This window comes from Lepidochelys olivacea (genome assembly GCF_965140295.1).
Source record: "Lepidochelys olivacea isolate rLepOli2 genome assembly, chromosome: 5".
Taxonomy (NCBI): domain Eukaryota; kingdom Metazoa; phylum Chordata; order Testudines; family Cheloniidae; genus Lepidochelys; species Lepidochelys olivacea.
In genome coordinates, this window is record NC_140415.1 from 122,656,989 (window position 1) to 122,673,108 (window position 16,120).

Below are 16,120 nucleotides of genomic sequence, written 5' to 3' on the forward strand. Positions count from 1 at the left end.
ATTAAAATACAAATCTTCATAAATTAAGCAGTCTTCCATCTACATCTAGCTTTCCTCATACCCAGGATATAGGCTATGAAGATTCAAGATAGTCCCAACTCTCACAATGATGTTAGAATGGTCACAAGCACAGGATATGGCACTGGCTATGGAAGAGAGAAGACCAATCACACTGGAATAGTTAAGTGATGAAACCAAGTCTACCCAGAGATTCTTAGTACTGAAGAAACTTGATATAGTCAGAAAATAAAATTCTCACTTCTCCAATGATAAAAACAACTGCTAAAGACAAACAGCTGTTTTCTTGAACTACAAAGGAAAGAGCCCCACTGATATCAGGTGTCTTGGGATCAGGCCATTGTTGGATAAGCATAGCTTCTCACCAAATTAAGTAGAAGATGGAGATCTTAGATTCACTGCATTTTCAGCTCATAAGTGAAATCATGCAAAATGTAACTATAATGCTACAATGGGACTAGTATCCAATTCTAGGCCTGCTCATTAAAAGAGACTGCAATCTATATGGAAATCCAGCTCTGCACTACCAATCACTTCTTGCATTTTGATATCTCATTAGAATACATTCTGAGTGGGCAATCATATTTGTCTTTGGGTGTGAAGCCAGGTGGGTACATTTTACATACCAGCATGACAGAATGACAGTTTTGGTACTTCCCTGTGACAGTTCCCAAGCTGAGGCACAAAACATTACAGTGCCACAGGTCAAACGTAATGGCTGTAATAGCTTTTGACAACTCACACTGCTGCATTGCTCAATATCAGCCACAGTACGTGTTCAAGAGCAATTAGCGAAAGGCATAATTGTAAATGAATGCTTAGTTTTGCACTCTGAGCAACCCAATAAATTAGCCAGATTCTCCTCTCCATTACTTCACTCCAGTCCCATTGACTTGACCATGAATGTGGCTGCAACCAGTGTAAGAGGAAAATTTGGCCTATGGAGAATAAGAATTCAAACTGGCAGAAGTCAACCGAGGATGGCTTTAGCTACCTAAAATAGATTAATTTGCTCTCTGAAATTGACTCATAGCATGCTCATGGATTTTAACAGACCCCCATGCTTGGAATGATAGCAAGATCTGACACCAATTACGGGGGGTAGGAATTCCTATACCACACATGCAGGTCTAAATTTTAAAAGATGATCAGGGATTTGGGGTACCTAACCCCTTGAGGGCTGAGCATCCACTCCCTGGAAGTCAGGCCCCTTTAAGATGTCTCAATCTGAGCATCCAAACTATTGATGCACCTGAAGTCATTGGTCACCTTTGACATTTTAAGCCACACTGTGTAAGAGTCAGTTCCCACCTCTTTACCCTGTTCTTGGTGCTCTGGCCTTTGGTTTGTTGTAGAAACAGCCCAATGAAGTGAATGAAACTTGCCAGAGTTTGTTGGACTAATTTTCATCTCCTATTGGTGTATGTTAGCATGAGTGTAGATTCAGGGCCTGGGTCTTCGGTAACTATTCTGGTAATAAAGCAGAAGCAATTGGACTAGTGGTTAGGGCAGAAGCCTAGGACTTGGGAGCCATGGGTTCAGGTCTCTACTCCAGACTTCCTGCGTGACTTTGGGCAAGTCAATTACTTTTAGTTCCGCACCTGCAAAATGACGCGAACAGCACTTCCCTACCTCACAAGAGTGTTGTATGGTTAAATGATTGTAAGGGGCTCAGATTCTATGGTAAAGGGGGCCACATATGTACTTAAGGTACAATGTCATGATGTGTACTTGGTCCTTTCAATGGTTTATTAAAATATGGGGCTGCACAATGCTGCCTTGTCTACACTTGTGGCGGCAAGGCATGTAGCATACGTGCTGCAGTTAAAAGCTCTGGCAGGGAGGAGACAGCCATGAGGGAAGGCTTTGACAGCTTCAGGAGTGCTGGAGCTTTTCACTACAGCTGAGAAAGGCTCTGGCAGCTCCCTGAAGCAGAACACTGCACTTCTTGGGCATGCAGAGAACCGTGTAGGGTACATACCCTAGGGTTCTGACATGTCTTGATCCTGCTTGCCTAAGCAGTACTGTCTACCCTGCTATTTATACCTAGGGTGACCAGACAGCAAGTGTGAAAAACTGGGACAGGGGGTGGAGGGGTAATAGGAGCCTATATAAGACCCACCCAAAAATCGGGACTGTCCCTATAAAAATCGGGACATCTGGTCACCCTATTTATACCTGTGCTTGGGTGGTGTGCAGTGTTTGACTCTACACGCCACCATGAGTGTAGGCAGCTTAAGATGGTCCCTGAACCATGCCAGAACTGCTGATCAGAGGTGTAGTCCCTGGAAAATACTGTACTTGCAAGGGTACCCACTGCAGCACAGCCAAAACAGTGGGCTAAAGGGATAATCTGAACTGCCTGCTCTGGTTTATGCGTGTCTCTTGAAAGATATCCTAGCCCGTGGATTGAATTATCAGTTATAACTAGAGCTCTGATTCCCTAGAACCTACCTATTGACCAGACATCGCTACAAAAATCTGCAATTGAAATTACAGGTTGTCCACACTGAGCCTCCCTATCACTTGTAAAGTAAATATTGCAGAGGAAGAACAGAATGGCATACGCAGATGTCAACTCTCTCCCATTAAGCAGTAACGAGGGTAGAAGAATAAAGAAAACAGCTGCAGTTTATACCACCCACACACAATCTCCGTTTTGAACTACAGCTACAAGAGAGTCTCAAATAGCAGAGAACATGTTATTCTCACCACCCAGAAAGCATTGCATGTATATAATAGGTTATGCAAGCAGATCAAGAAAGTAAAGTTCCGCAATAAGATTTTTCTGAAATTGAGTCTTCATGAACTCATGGGCCTGGCTTGGCTGGTCTTGAAGACGTGACATGTAGCAACTGTTCACGAGGGCCGTGTTTTAACTGTGGCATAAAGAAGACTGATGCTACACTTCATTTTAGTCACAAGGTGCAGTAGTTTAATATCGGATGCTGCGCATCCTCCATTGGGGGCCTCAGGGACAAGGGCGTGGCAATGTGCATAACCTAGAGCAGGGATCTCAAACTTGAATTACCACGAGGGCCACATGAAGACTAATATATTGGCCCCAGGGCCGCATCACTGACACACACACACCCCGCTGCCCCCGCCCCCCCCACACCACCCCTTCCATGAGGCCCTGCCTCCTCCCACCCCCTTTCTAATCCCTTCCCCAAAGTCCCCACCCCAACTTCGCCCTGTCCCTGCCCCAAATCCCTTCCTCTTCTCCGCAGCACGTGGCTCCTCACCCTTCCCTCCTGGAAAGCGCTAAGCAGGGCTGGCTCTAGGCTTTTTGCTGTCCCAAGCGGAATGCCGCTGAAGCAAAAAAAAAAAAAAAAAAAAAAAAAGAAGGGCCAGAATGCCGCCCCAAGTATGTGCTTGGTTTGCTGGTGCCTAGAGCCAGCCCTGGTGCTAAGCACCACCAAACAGCTGTTTGGCAGCGGGAAGCACCTGGAGGTAGGTAGAGGAGTGGGAATGCAGCACGCTGGAGGGAGGGGAGCTTGGCAGCCTACAGGAAATAACTCCGGGGGGAACCCGGGGGGGGTGCGGGGAGCTTGGTTGGCCACAGGAAATAACCCCGTGGGCTGCGTGTTTGAGACCCCTGACTTAGAGCACAATTTGGTCTTACAATTCCAGGTTTCATTAGGCTGAGAGGAACTTTATGGGCCAGGTCTTCACTTGGTGTAAATCAACAAGTGTTATCAATGGTGCTATGCTGATTTACACCAGCTGAGCAATGAACCTCTATGGTTATCATCTAAAAATGTTCTAGCTATATCTGTATCCAGCTTTTTGGACTTGATCCAAATGGGGCCCATTCATGCTTTTTTGTATTACATTGGTCATTTCATTGTTCAAAGCAGCAAGGTGAATTGTGTTAGGGATTCAACAGGATTGGGTTTGCCTCTCAGCAGATTGCAGCTTAGAGAAGCAGATGCTGTCTGGTTGTTTCATACTCTAGCACAGAACTAGTGACAGTCTGTAATCTTTGCAAAAATATAAACCTCAAACTTCACCATGCAGTTTATGAAGCTCTGCTAAAGTTAGCAACTTTTGAGTGAACATTGCAGCTTGGGATAACTTGCTCTGATCAATTTTGGTTTTTTTGAATGCCGCTAAGGGTGCTTTACTGTTCTTTATTCCGTTTCCTGTAACAACATTTTGCTGATTTTGTTCATAGTGACAACGATAATCGAGTCCACCTTCCTATTACAGAACTCTGCCAATGTCATTAAGCTTTTCCCTTTGCTGTGCATAGGATCATTTTATTAAGTAAGATGTTATTTTTAAAAATGAGAGAAAGATGAGCTCTCACTTGGTGTTCCTGTAGATTTCCTAATATGGGAGGCACTTTTGTGGTTCCACAAAATTGTCCAGTATATTTAGGTTTGTAGTGATTTTACTTGAAGCCACAGGAACTCAGGAATTTAGAGACTCCAGGTCACATATGGTCCAAGATATGAACGTTTCGCATGTATTTATTTCAATAGGCATTGAACACAAGTCCTGATTTTACAAGGAGCTTATTGCCTTCAACTCCCATGGACTTCAGTCCTTTATTTTCCCCGCCTGCATCTTTTACTTATTTCTTCAAATTTCTAAACACACAACTGTATGTGCCCAGACCGTACATTAGAAGTCACGGCAGGAAGACAAAGAACTGCCCAGAAATATATCCACCTCTGACCGTGCCTCTCCAACAGCTGAGGGTACTCAACACAACTCGGAGTCATCAGCACCTTGCAAGCTGAGCCCAGACTCTAAGTGGTGTGCAGGTATACATGGGTCTCTGTCTATTACTCCTTCCCTAGGTTTCTGAGCTGTTCCACATGCGGTTTCCCAGTGCTTACAAGGAGCTGGTGACCCTAGGGACCACAGACCTGGCCCAGATGAAGAGAGCTCTGAGGAGGGTGGAGAAGAGAATAGGCTGGAGGGGTGGGTCTCAAAATTGATTCATTCAAACAAACTAGCTAAAGCCTAGTTTTGCTGTGAGCTGCCGAAAACATTTTACTGGGCGGCAACAGAGCTGGCACTTGTTTGAGATCCCTTTAAGAGTTGCCTGTTTTTCAGTGCTCCAATCGGTGTTGCTGTCACCTCTGCTAGAAATCAAATATTTCAGTCATATCCTAAAAACCAGCCCTCCTAAGCCTCCCTGTTGGATCAGGTCTCAAAATATTTAGGAAAGGACCCACCTGAGGCCAGTTGAGTAGCATGGAACTTATACTGATAAACTGTTCCTGCCAAGGAAAATTCTGTCATCACACAGCGGAAAATGTAGGCCATCTGCCCAAATACATTGGTTAATCTCTAAGGTGCCACAAGTACTCCTCATTGTTTTTGCTGATACAGACTAACACAGTTACCACTCTGACAGCTGTCACCTACTATTGGTTTCCACAGAGCATGAATCCATAACTTGCTGACAAGTAAAAAGTGAATATAAACTTACCATCCCAGTCACTGCTGTTTCGGGGCTTTCACATGAGCATGATCCTCTTCCATCCTTAGGCAACACAGCCATTCCCTTCACTCCTGTGAACAGAGTCAGGGAGAGTATACTTATTTAAACGTTTGTCTTGTTTGGATGCAGTACTTGCTTTGTTTCAGTGACGTGTTGTGTTTGGCTCAATGTTGTGTTAGTTTTATTGAGAAAATCTTTACCTTGTCCTTTAAAAATATTCTCAATAAAACTATTATTAGGGCTTCTGGTTTTAAGTTTTAACCGCTGAACACCAACAAAACCACCCCAATACAAAAAAGTGAAATCAGCGTTTATCCAAAAAACATAGGAAAGATACCAGAAATGGTAAGGGTCTCCACAGCAGAAACGTAGACTACAGGGGCCGGTTTTATAAAGTGCACTGAGGTGTTGCACATTAATTGATCTGTGTAGAGCCTGCTGATGAGCACTAACGGTTCTCTAGTCATCTAGTGTGCTTTAACATGGTGCTGTTTGAAACAGTGCTATGTCAATAGCACACACTGGGAAACATTACAACGAGATTACTTATTATAGTATGTATGTACACAAAAATCCCCCAACCTCCCCCCACCTTTTGGGGCATAGAATCATAGGACTGGAAGGGACCTCGAGAAGTCATCTAGTCCAGTCCCCTGCACTCATGGCAGGGCTAAGTATTATCTAGACCATCCCTAACAGGTGTTTGTCCAACCTGCTCTTAAAAATGTCCAGGGATGGAGATTCCACCACCTCCTTAGGCAATTTATTCCAGTGCTTAACCACCCTGACAGTTAGGAAGTTTTTCCTAATGTCCAACCTAAACCTCCCTTGCTGCAATTGAAGCCCATGGCTTCTTGTCCTATCCTCAGAGGTTAAGAAGAATAATTCTCCCTCCTCCTTGTAACAACCTTTTATGTACTTGAAAACTTATGTCCTCACTCAGTCTTCTCTTTTCCAGACTAAAACCCATTTCCCCCACCCCCCCAATCTTTCCTTATAGGTTTGTTTTCTAGACCTTTAATCATTTTTGTTGCTCTTCTTTGGACTTTCTTCAATTTGTCCACATTTTTCCTGAAATGTGGCGCCCAGAACTGGACACAATACTCCAGTGGAGGACTAATCAGCACGGAGTAGAGTGGAAGATTACTTCTCGTGTCTTGCTTACAAGAACTCCTACTAATACATCCCAGAATGATGTTTGCTTTTTTTTTTTTTGGCACAACAGTGTTACACTGTTGACTTATATTTAGCTTGTGGTGCGCTATGACCCCCAGATCACTTTCCACAGTACTCCTTTCTAGGCAGTCATTTCCCATTTTGTAAGGAACGAACAGTCAGTTGCACACACAGTGGAGTACTTTGCATTTGTCCTTATTGAATTTCATCTTATTTACTTCAGGCTATTTCTCCAGTTTGTCCAGATCATTTTGAAATTTTAATCCTATCCTCCAAAGCACTTGCAACTTCTCCCAGCTTGGTATCGTCCACAAACTTTATAAGTGTACTCTCTATGCCATTATCTAAATCACTGATGAAGATATTAAACAGAACCGGACTCAGAACTGATCTCTGCAGGACCCCACTCGTTATGCCCTTCCAGCATGACTGAACCACTAATAACTAATCTCTGGGAATGACTTTCCAACCAGTTATGCACCCACCTTATAGTAGCTCCATCCAGGTTGCATTTCCCGAGTTTATGAGAAAGTCATACGAGACAGTATCAAAAGCTTTAGCAAAGTCAAGATACCGCTTCCTCCCTATCCACAAGCCTTGTTACCCTGTCAAAGAAAGCTATCAGGTTGGTTTGACAATTTGTTCTTGACAAATCGATGCTGACTGTTACTTATCACATTATTATCTTCCAGAGGTTTGCAAATTGATTGGTTAATTTGCTCCATTGTCTTTCTACATCTGCATAAAAAAATTTACATTGCCAAAAATAAATTCTGAAAAATGAAAATACCCCCCAAAACAGAAGCCCTAAATATATATAAATAGCTTTGGCCATCAGTGCAATACAGCCACCTCAGGGACACAACACAGCAGCTGTTTAATAGTGCAAGATTATTCAGGGTATGTCTACACTACGAAATTAGGTCGCATTTATAGAAGTCGGTTTTTTAGAAATCGGTTTTATATATTCGAGTGTGTGTATCCCCACAGAAAATGCTTTAAGTGCATTAACTCGGCGGAGCGCTTCCACAGTACCGAGGCAAGCGTCGACTTCCAGAGTGTTGCACTGTGGGTAGCTATCCCACAGTTCCCGCAGTCTCCGCTGCTCATTGGAATTCTGGGTTGAGATCCCAATGCCTGAGGGGGCTAAAACATTGTCGCGGGTAGTTCTGGGTACATATCGTCAGGCCCCCGTTCCCTCCCTCCCTCCGTGAAAGAAAGGGCAGACAATCGTTTTGTGCCTTTTTTCCTGAGTTACCCGTGCAGACGCCATACCACGGCAAGCATGGAGCCCGCTCAGCTCACTGTCACCCTATGTCTCCTGGGTGCTGGCAGACGTGGTACTGCATTGCTACACAGCAGCAGCAACCCATTGCCTTGTGGCAGCAGACAGTACAGTAGGACTGGTAGCTGTCATCATCATGTCCGAGGTGCTCCTGGTCGCCTCTGTGAGGTCGATCAGGAGCGCCTGGGCAGACATGTGCGCAGGGACTAAATTTGGAGTGACTTGATCAGGTCATTCTCTTTAGTCCTGCAGTCAGTCCTATTGAACCGTCTTATGGTGAGCGGGCAGGCGATACGGATTGCTAGCAGTCCTCTTGTACCATCTTCTGCCGAGCAGCCATGAGATGTGGATGGCATGCAGTCCTTCTGCACCGTCTGCTGCCAGCCAAAGATGTAAAAGATAGATGGAGTGTATCAAAACAAGAAATAGACCAGATTTGTTTTGTACTCATTTGCAAACCCATCCTCTCCCCCCCCCCCGCCTTGGGGACTCATTCTTCTAGGTAACACTGCAGTCACTCACAGAGAAGGTGCAGCGAGGTAAATCTAGCCATGTATCAGAGGCCAGACCAGCCTGCTTGTTCTAATAAGAACAATAACTTAGGTGCACCATTTCTTATTGGAACCCTCCAGGAAGTCCTGCCTGAAATACTCCTTGATGTAAAGCTACCCCCTTTGTTGTTGATTTTAACTCCCTGTAAGCCAACCCTGTAAGCCATGTCGTCAGTCACCCTCCCTGCGTCAGAGCAATGGCAGACAATCGTGCATTTGAGTTGAGAGTGCTGTCCAGAGCAGTCACAATGGAGCACTCTGGGATAGCTCCCGGAGGCCAATACCGTTGAATTGTGTCCACAGTACCCCAAATTCAACCCGGCAAGGCCGATTTAAGCACTAATCCACTTGTCAGGGGTGGAGTAAGGAAATAGATTTTAAGAGCCCTTTAAGTTGAAATAAAGGGCTTCATCATCTGGACGGGTGCAGGTTTATATTGATTTAACGCTGCTAAATTCGACCTGAAGTCCTAGTGTAGACCAGGGCTCAGCAATAGCTAAATGCAGGAAAAGGAGAATAGTCGATCTAAGTGAAGCTGAAGAGATTTCTTATAGGCAGAATGCAAATTAGCTTGATTGCAATTGGGCCAGGACACTAGGACTAGGACCCTCATCAACAGTGCCATAGTCAAGACTTATCCCTGATTTTCATTTACACTGTTTCAGCAGTGCCTAGAAGGGGCCTTAGTATAAGTGAGAATCTGGTCCTTAATTTTGTATACCTTATCCAAAGTACAGCACACTGGACAGTCCAATGCCTCCCATTACTACCCTGGGGCATTAGCTGAGGATTAACTCCCAGGGAAGTGTGCCCCCTCCTGGATCAAGCTTCCCACTTCCTGGAGAATTTTGAAGTTCACCTTTGGATGAGAGTCCTAAGGAAACTAGTGTCAACCCTACTTTGCTGGACCTGATTAATGCACACATCTGAAGGCAGTTTAAAAATCTGCCATTCTGAATAATTGCCCTATTAATACTATATCCAAGTCAAGCTTAAGGCTAGAGAGAAAAGGAAAAAAACAAACAAACAAAAAAACACCTGAAAATAATGCTAATAGACCCAGGGATAGGCTAGCTTAAGTGCAAGCAGTCACATACAGTGGTTTGATTACTTAGTTTTAGATTTTTGCCATTGACCTAACAGATTTAACAAAATTAAAGTCGAGCTCCAGATTAAATAATTAAAATATTTACTTTGCTGCCAAATGAATTTAGAGGGTTACAATCTCATCTCAATGCACAAGGATTTATACAAGTAACTTCCAGTGGGGTTTACAGAATGGCAGTTTACATGTGTACAGGCACAGATGAAACTATACCCAATGGCGTTGTGTACTTGTGGGCAGTATGCTTTCGCCATCTGCGCTTGCTAAATTTTACACACATACTTGGTGTAAGAAATAGTGGTCTAGAGATTCAAGCAGGGAGTTCTGTGCTCGACTTTAAGCACAATCTCTGCTGCTTTTTGGTTTTATTATAATTACCCTTTTTAAAGGATTGTCTGCCTGAAGGAAGGCAAACAGTTTCCACTCTGCTGCTTATCCATGGAAATATTCCTTTAACATTCCTTGATCACATGACGGTTTAGCACTGAAGGAAAAAGTATTCCCATGCAACACGGATTGATCTGGGACTTTTCTAACATTACTGTTTTTCTACAGAGTGAATAAGAATGGCTGGTGGATTATCTTGCTTTCCTGTCAGGCATTCGCTATTGTGGAGGAAAATTTTCCAAAGTGCTTACAGAGGTTTAGGAGCACAAGTCCCATTCATTTTCAAATCAGCGGGATATGTGCTCCTAAATCCCTGTAGGCACCTCTGAAAATCTCCCCTCCGATCTCCCGTGGCAGTTTCGATTAGAGACTTGGAGATCTTTTCTTTGCGCACACTGACATTAATGGCAAATGTTCACCTCTCTGGAGAGCAGATCCAGCAGTAAACTGGAGATTTAAGGCCAGTTTTTCCAGAGCTTAGCACCCAGCTTTTATTTAGGAGCTAAATGGGTGGACAGCATTTGGAAGCTGCTGGGTGATGAGCACTTTGAAAATCTAATCCTGGTTTTTTGGGGGTGGCTTACAATACACTAGGGGCCAGATTCTGATCAGTTACACCTCTTCGGACCAGCTGTTGCTCCCCCTCTGCCCCATGCAGAGCCTGAGTCCATACACAGTAGTGCCTGGATGGGCACTGGCCTCTGTGCAGTGGGTTGAAGCTGGTGTACACACAGGACAGCGGATCTCTGACATCTGACCCTGGTATTCAGTAATGGGCGACTTCTGAGATACGATGGTCCACTGGGTGGATTTGTGTTAAGGAGAGTGTGGTTTTGTAGTCACAGTCATATGCCATTCAAAATAGTCCAAATGGCTACAGGTAGCACCACTTCACATTACTATGACAGCCAATTTTTCCCCTCTCTCGTCATGTGACTATGCAGCAAAGATGAAGTAAAGCAGCCATAACTACAGGGCAGCTCCACCAACCCTATCTGGCTCAGAAGCTTTTGATCCATTGCTGTGCTTGCTAGCTCCACTTACGAGACGCACAGGGCTGACTTATTTGTTTCCTTTTATTTCCTGCTGAGTTCAACGGAGAATAGAGTTTGAGGAAAGATGGGATAATACAGTGGAAATGAAGCTGAGCTAACAGTCTCTTCTTAGGATATGCATACAGGCAAAGTTGGAGGGAAAAGGAAGCTGCAGTAATTGAAGAGGATAGGTTTGCCCTGCCAGTTAAACAGAAACTTTGAATATGCAGGAAACAGGGAGAGACCTGGATTTGTTTTAACAAAAGGAGAAAGGATGTTAGTACTTGAGGAACGGGTTTTAGTTCAGAAAGCAGCTGCCTAGCTCCTTGGTGGTGCAGGATTCAGTGAACATACAACATCTGTGCTCAAATCAAGGTGTTCATCAGCTTTAAAACCCAGAAGGATCTGGGACCCATGTATCCAAGCAGGTGTGTCTCTCCCCACTACTCTGTGATGCCTACCAAAATAACACACCACACCTCTTGACAATGGTTAAGCTATTGGTGTGCTGAGACCACTGCTTATCATAATGACCAATATTGGCTCAGTTTCCTTGTATTCCTCTGTCTGTATCAGTCTTATCTTTTGAGTAATATTTAGATTGTAAATTATTTGTGGCAGGGACTGTCTTTTGTTCTGTTTGTACAGTACCTAGGTGAGTGGTTCCTAGGTGCTCCAGTAATGCTAACAATAAATAGTACCCCAGCACTGCAGTTAATCTGCTGGGAGACTAGCTGTTGGCTTCTCAATTTGAATGGTCCATGATCACCACTGTGGTTCTCAGGGGAGACATCCTGCCTTGTCCATCTTATGTGCTCCCCCTGGTAGGTCTAGTGACTTTAGAGGCATTGACTTGAGATTCCCCTCCCCCCCTTGTAGTTTTTAGTCTTCCCAAATGGCATATCCAATGACTGCTTAAAGTTGGAGACTGTAGCACTGACCTGCCCTGACATTAAGTTGTTAGAAGACAAATAACCGGGTACCACCACTAACTTTGGGACAGACTGACTTCAGAGGTCAACTTTGCCATACAGGCCTCTAGAGTACAAAAACCAAAAATGCGATTTGATGCAGCCAGCCTCTGAGACACAGGTCACAGTGTAAGAACGGACAGCATAGGACAACTTGTGTGCAAGCACAGAACCTACAGCTAAGGCTATGCTGTTGTAGCACCATAGCACAGATGCATCCTACAGCAACAGAAGGCATTTTTCCATTACTGTAGGTAATCCACCTCCTTGAGTGGCAGTAGCTAAGTTGATGAAGGAGTTCTGCCATCCAGCTAGCTGCATTTACATTGTGTGTGTGTGTACATGCATACACACACGTGTGTTTAAACACCCTTAGCAATGAAGTTATGTCAATCAAAATGTTTAAGTTAGACCAGGCCCAATTACTGGGCAGGAACGATCCTGCATGGAATGAACCACATGACCTACAGAATGAGGTCTTTCACCTCTCTATGATGGACATCTTACCTACTGTTAAGTGTTCTGTAGCATACAAGCCTTGAGGTCATATTCTCTGGTGGCCTGTTACCTTCCTGTACACTGAATCATAGAACACGATTATTTGTGTGTACTCCTGGTCTACGTGCATGGTTTAGATTTGTTTGGGCCAATCCTTTGTATATCAATTACTCACCCAGCTCAGTACTGTCTCAAATGTTCACACCTTTAGTCATTAAAGAGAGAAAACCAAAATTTGTGATTACGTCCCTGTCTTGATAGTATCAGACTGAGCCTGAAGACCTGGAAACTGTTAAACCACAAAACAGATTATGTGAGACCACCTTGAAATTCCTACATTATGCCCTGCAGGAAGAATTCAGTTACATATTGAGTCCCTTAAAAAAAAAGCAAAAACCCCAACACTTCTTTCCTGGATGGGAGGAGGATTTTGTTTTATGTGCTTCTGCTAGGGTAACCAGATGTCCAGATTTTATAGGGACAGTCCTGATTTTGGGGTCTTTTTCTTGTATAGGCTCTTATTACCCCCCACCCCAGTCCCGATTTTTCACACTTGCTGTCTGGTCACCCTAGCTTATGCTGAAGGTCACCCTAGCTTCTACTTCCAATATATTATTCAGCTTATAGAGGTCTGTGTCACAGAGATCTAGGCTGGGTGTGGTCCCTGGTAAACCAGGAGATAAACTGGAACGCAAGCTGCATGGAAGCTTGTTTGTCTATTTAGTTGGTAGCACTTTTCTTTAATAAAGGCTTCTTATGTAAGAGATTGATTCCATGTATGAGGACCTAGGGACTACTTCTAAGCATATGTCTACAAGGCAGTCATCATGGGGTTGACTGCAGCACATGTAGGCATACCTGAGCTAGCTTTAATCTAGCTAGTATAGTGAACCTGTGGCACCTCAGGCTTCAAAAGCCAGCCTGGGACCTCCTGTCCTTACTCAGACAGCTAGCCCCTGGTGGGTACCAAAGTCATCCAGCCCTAGCTTCACTGCTATTGGTACCCACAAGGGCATTGCTTTAGGGCAAAGGGGGCAGTTGCTCCTGCCAGACTTTTCATGCTCCGTTAAGTCTTCTACTTCCCTGCCAGACAAGGGCATTGCTAGTGGGGGGCATGAATGGTTTGGAGGGGCACATTCTAGGGAGGGGCGAGGAGAAGCTGTCCTGTCCCACCAACCCAGTTACAGCTGTGCTCGGTACGTAGCCTGCACAAGCTCACTGGAGTCGCTCTGCCTGCCCAGTGAGTGAGAGCTCAGGGGAAGGAGAGAGGAATGGGAGGCCGCTGGGGATGATTATGGGTGGGACAGGGAGGCAGCATAGGCCACACCTTGCAGGATGAGCACATCTGTAAGTTGACAACTTGGTTCCCTCCCCACTTTCCAGCATTTTTCTGAAAAGATGCCTCTGGTACCTGCACTAGCTAGATTAGAGCTAACTCAGGTATGCCTGGATGTGCTGCATTCACACCCCTCCTCTGCAGTGTAGATGTATCCTAAGCCTTTAGGGTATGTCAGTCTCATTGCCCGTAAGTCTTTGCCCTCCATGCTGGGGTTATGTGGACATCCCTCCGATAGCAATTGGTTTAAGATCAACAATGCATTTCCCTGGCTTCCTGCATGCTGCTGACAGTGTGGTATTCCATCAGGTGGTTACAAATTCTCCCCTCATATTGACAATTATACCACGATAGCTTAGGCCATGTCTACATTAGCACTGTAAGTCGCTCAGGGGTGACACACACCTGCTCTCTGGCCGCTCATTGAGCTGGTTTGATGATGATGGGAGAGCTCTCCCCCATTGGCATATCACAGCTACACAAGGTATGTAAGTGTAGACATGGTCTCTGATTCAGGAACTAAAATAAGCTATCCCAAAATAACTTCATGTCCATACTCAGCCTTTTGTTAGCATAACAAAAAACAAACAGCTAAACTCACAACCCTAACTGACATACTTATGCTATTAAAATGTTTTAAGTAGAGACCAGTCCTAGGACTGAAGGTGAAGGTTAAAAGATTCAGAGAACGCTTTGTGCCAGAGTCTTGTTCTGAAGGGCACCCGCATAGTCACCAGCGCTTTCATGATGCACAGCTCTTGACAGAGGAGAGATGCAGTGAGGGGTTTGGAGAAGAATATTGGGAGGAAGTAACTAAGACTGACACCTAAAAAGGCAAAAATCCTTGATTGTAGTTTCTTCTACTCATAATAATTAACATGCCCTCAAAATTAAGTAGAACATCCACAGTCCATTTTTACAATTTAGGAGAACAAAGCAAGGGAAATTGTGCAAAGAATAGAAAAAATCATACCGTATGGAAGAGGAAAAAGTAAAAAGGGGAAAACTCTAAAGGTTTGGTCACAAACCCACTCCCATTAAGCCAATCTTGACACAGCTCCCAGAGGGGTTTGTATTAGGCTCAATGGAAGTGAACTCTGTGAAGGATTACAGGGATATGGAGGAGAAGAAGCTCAGTGAGTGATGTGTCTGCAGAAAGGAAAGCAAAATAAAAGGCATTTACAGTATCAGCCACTTCTCCTGCCATCCTGTGCGTCAGAAAGATGGGTCTTGTTTGGAGCAAATGGCAAACTTTTCTGCATTGAAGAGTCACAGAGGTAAGCAAAGGGAAATAAAAAGGAGCAGAAGTGTAGCATTCCTACTAGAGACATGTAAGTAGTTACAAGCAGCGGTGATTCTTAAAATGGAATCATGGTACGTGGCACTGTTGCAACAGAACAGGAAAACTGGCAAGAGCGTTACAGGAGCTCCCTGCGTGAAGAAGATGGAGACTACAGCTTCCTCATGCACCTTGTATTTATCAATGATACTTCAAGACCACCCAAAAGAAGGTAGCTACATCCAGGCAAATCTTAATGAGACAGATACAACTCAGGCTGCTAGAGTGAATGAGCTGCTAAAACAGCGGTTCTCAAACCTTTGTCCTGGTGACCCCTTTCACATAGCAAGCCTCTGAGTGCGCCCCCCTTATAAATTAAAATCATATCAAACACCATTATAAATGCTGGAGGCAAAGTGGGGTGTGGGTTGGAAACAGACAGCTCATGACCCCCATGTAATCACCTCATGACCCCGAGGGGTCCCAACCCCAGTTTGAGAACCCCTGTGCTGAGAGAATCAGATGCTGATAATGGACTGTTGGGAGGAGGAAGAAGAAACTGAGGGGCACATTCAGAGCTTACACAAATGGTGATGAAGTTACACATCAGTCATTGGGCATAAGTGGGCCGGATTCATCCTTGCTGGCCCTCTGCTGACTTTATTGGAATTGCACCAAGGATGAATTTGGCTTACTGGGTGTATGTGAACGACTATTGCGTGCCAGGCTTAATAAATCTTTGAGTAAGCGATGGATGTTTCTTAGGAACTTGAAGAAATGGTGAAGCCATTGGTGCAGAAAAGGAACATTGCAGCCTTGCCTTAGGCTTCTAGGGAAGCCATGTCTAGGGCGCTGGGTACTGATCCAGAACCGAAGAAAAGGGGATGTTCCATCTGATCAGAAAGCGAGACCAAAAAAACCAAAAAAAACACACATTCAAAAATGTGCAAAGTGTAAAAGCTTTGTATGTTCAGAATGCATCACCATTTGCTCAAAGTAGTAGCCATTTACTGCCACTTTGC

General features: G+C 44.5%; 1 protein-coding gene across 4 annotated transcripts in view; it reads right to left on the minus strand.

Moving 5' to 3' along the window:
• PALM2AKAP2 (PALM2 and AKAP2 fusion) overlaps positions 1–16,120 on the minus strand; it is a 396,876-nt gene that overhangs the window by 156,195 nt on the left and 224,561 nt on the right. For all 4 annotated transcript variants that reach the window (XM_084628550.1, XM_084628549.1, XM_084628548.1 and 1 more), the window contains one exon: positions 5,465–5,547. In XM_084628550.1, the coding sequence (XP_084484676.1) occupies positions 5,465–5,547 (83 nt within the window). The remainder of the gene's footprint in view (positions 1–5,464; positions 5,548–16,120) is intronic.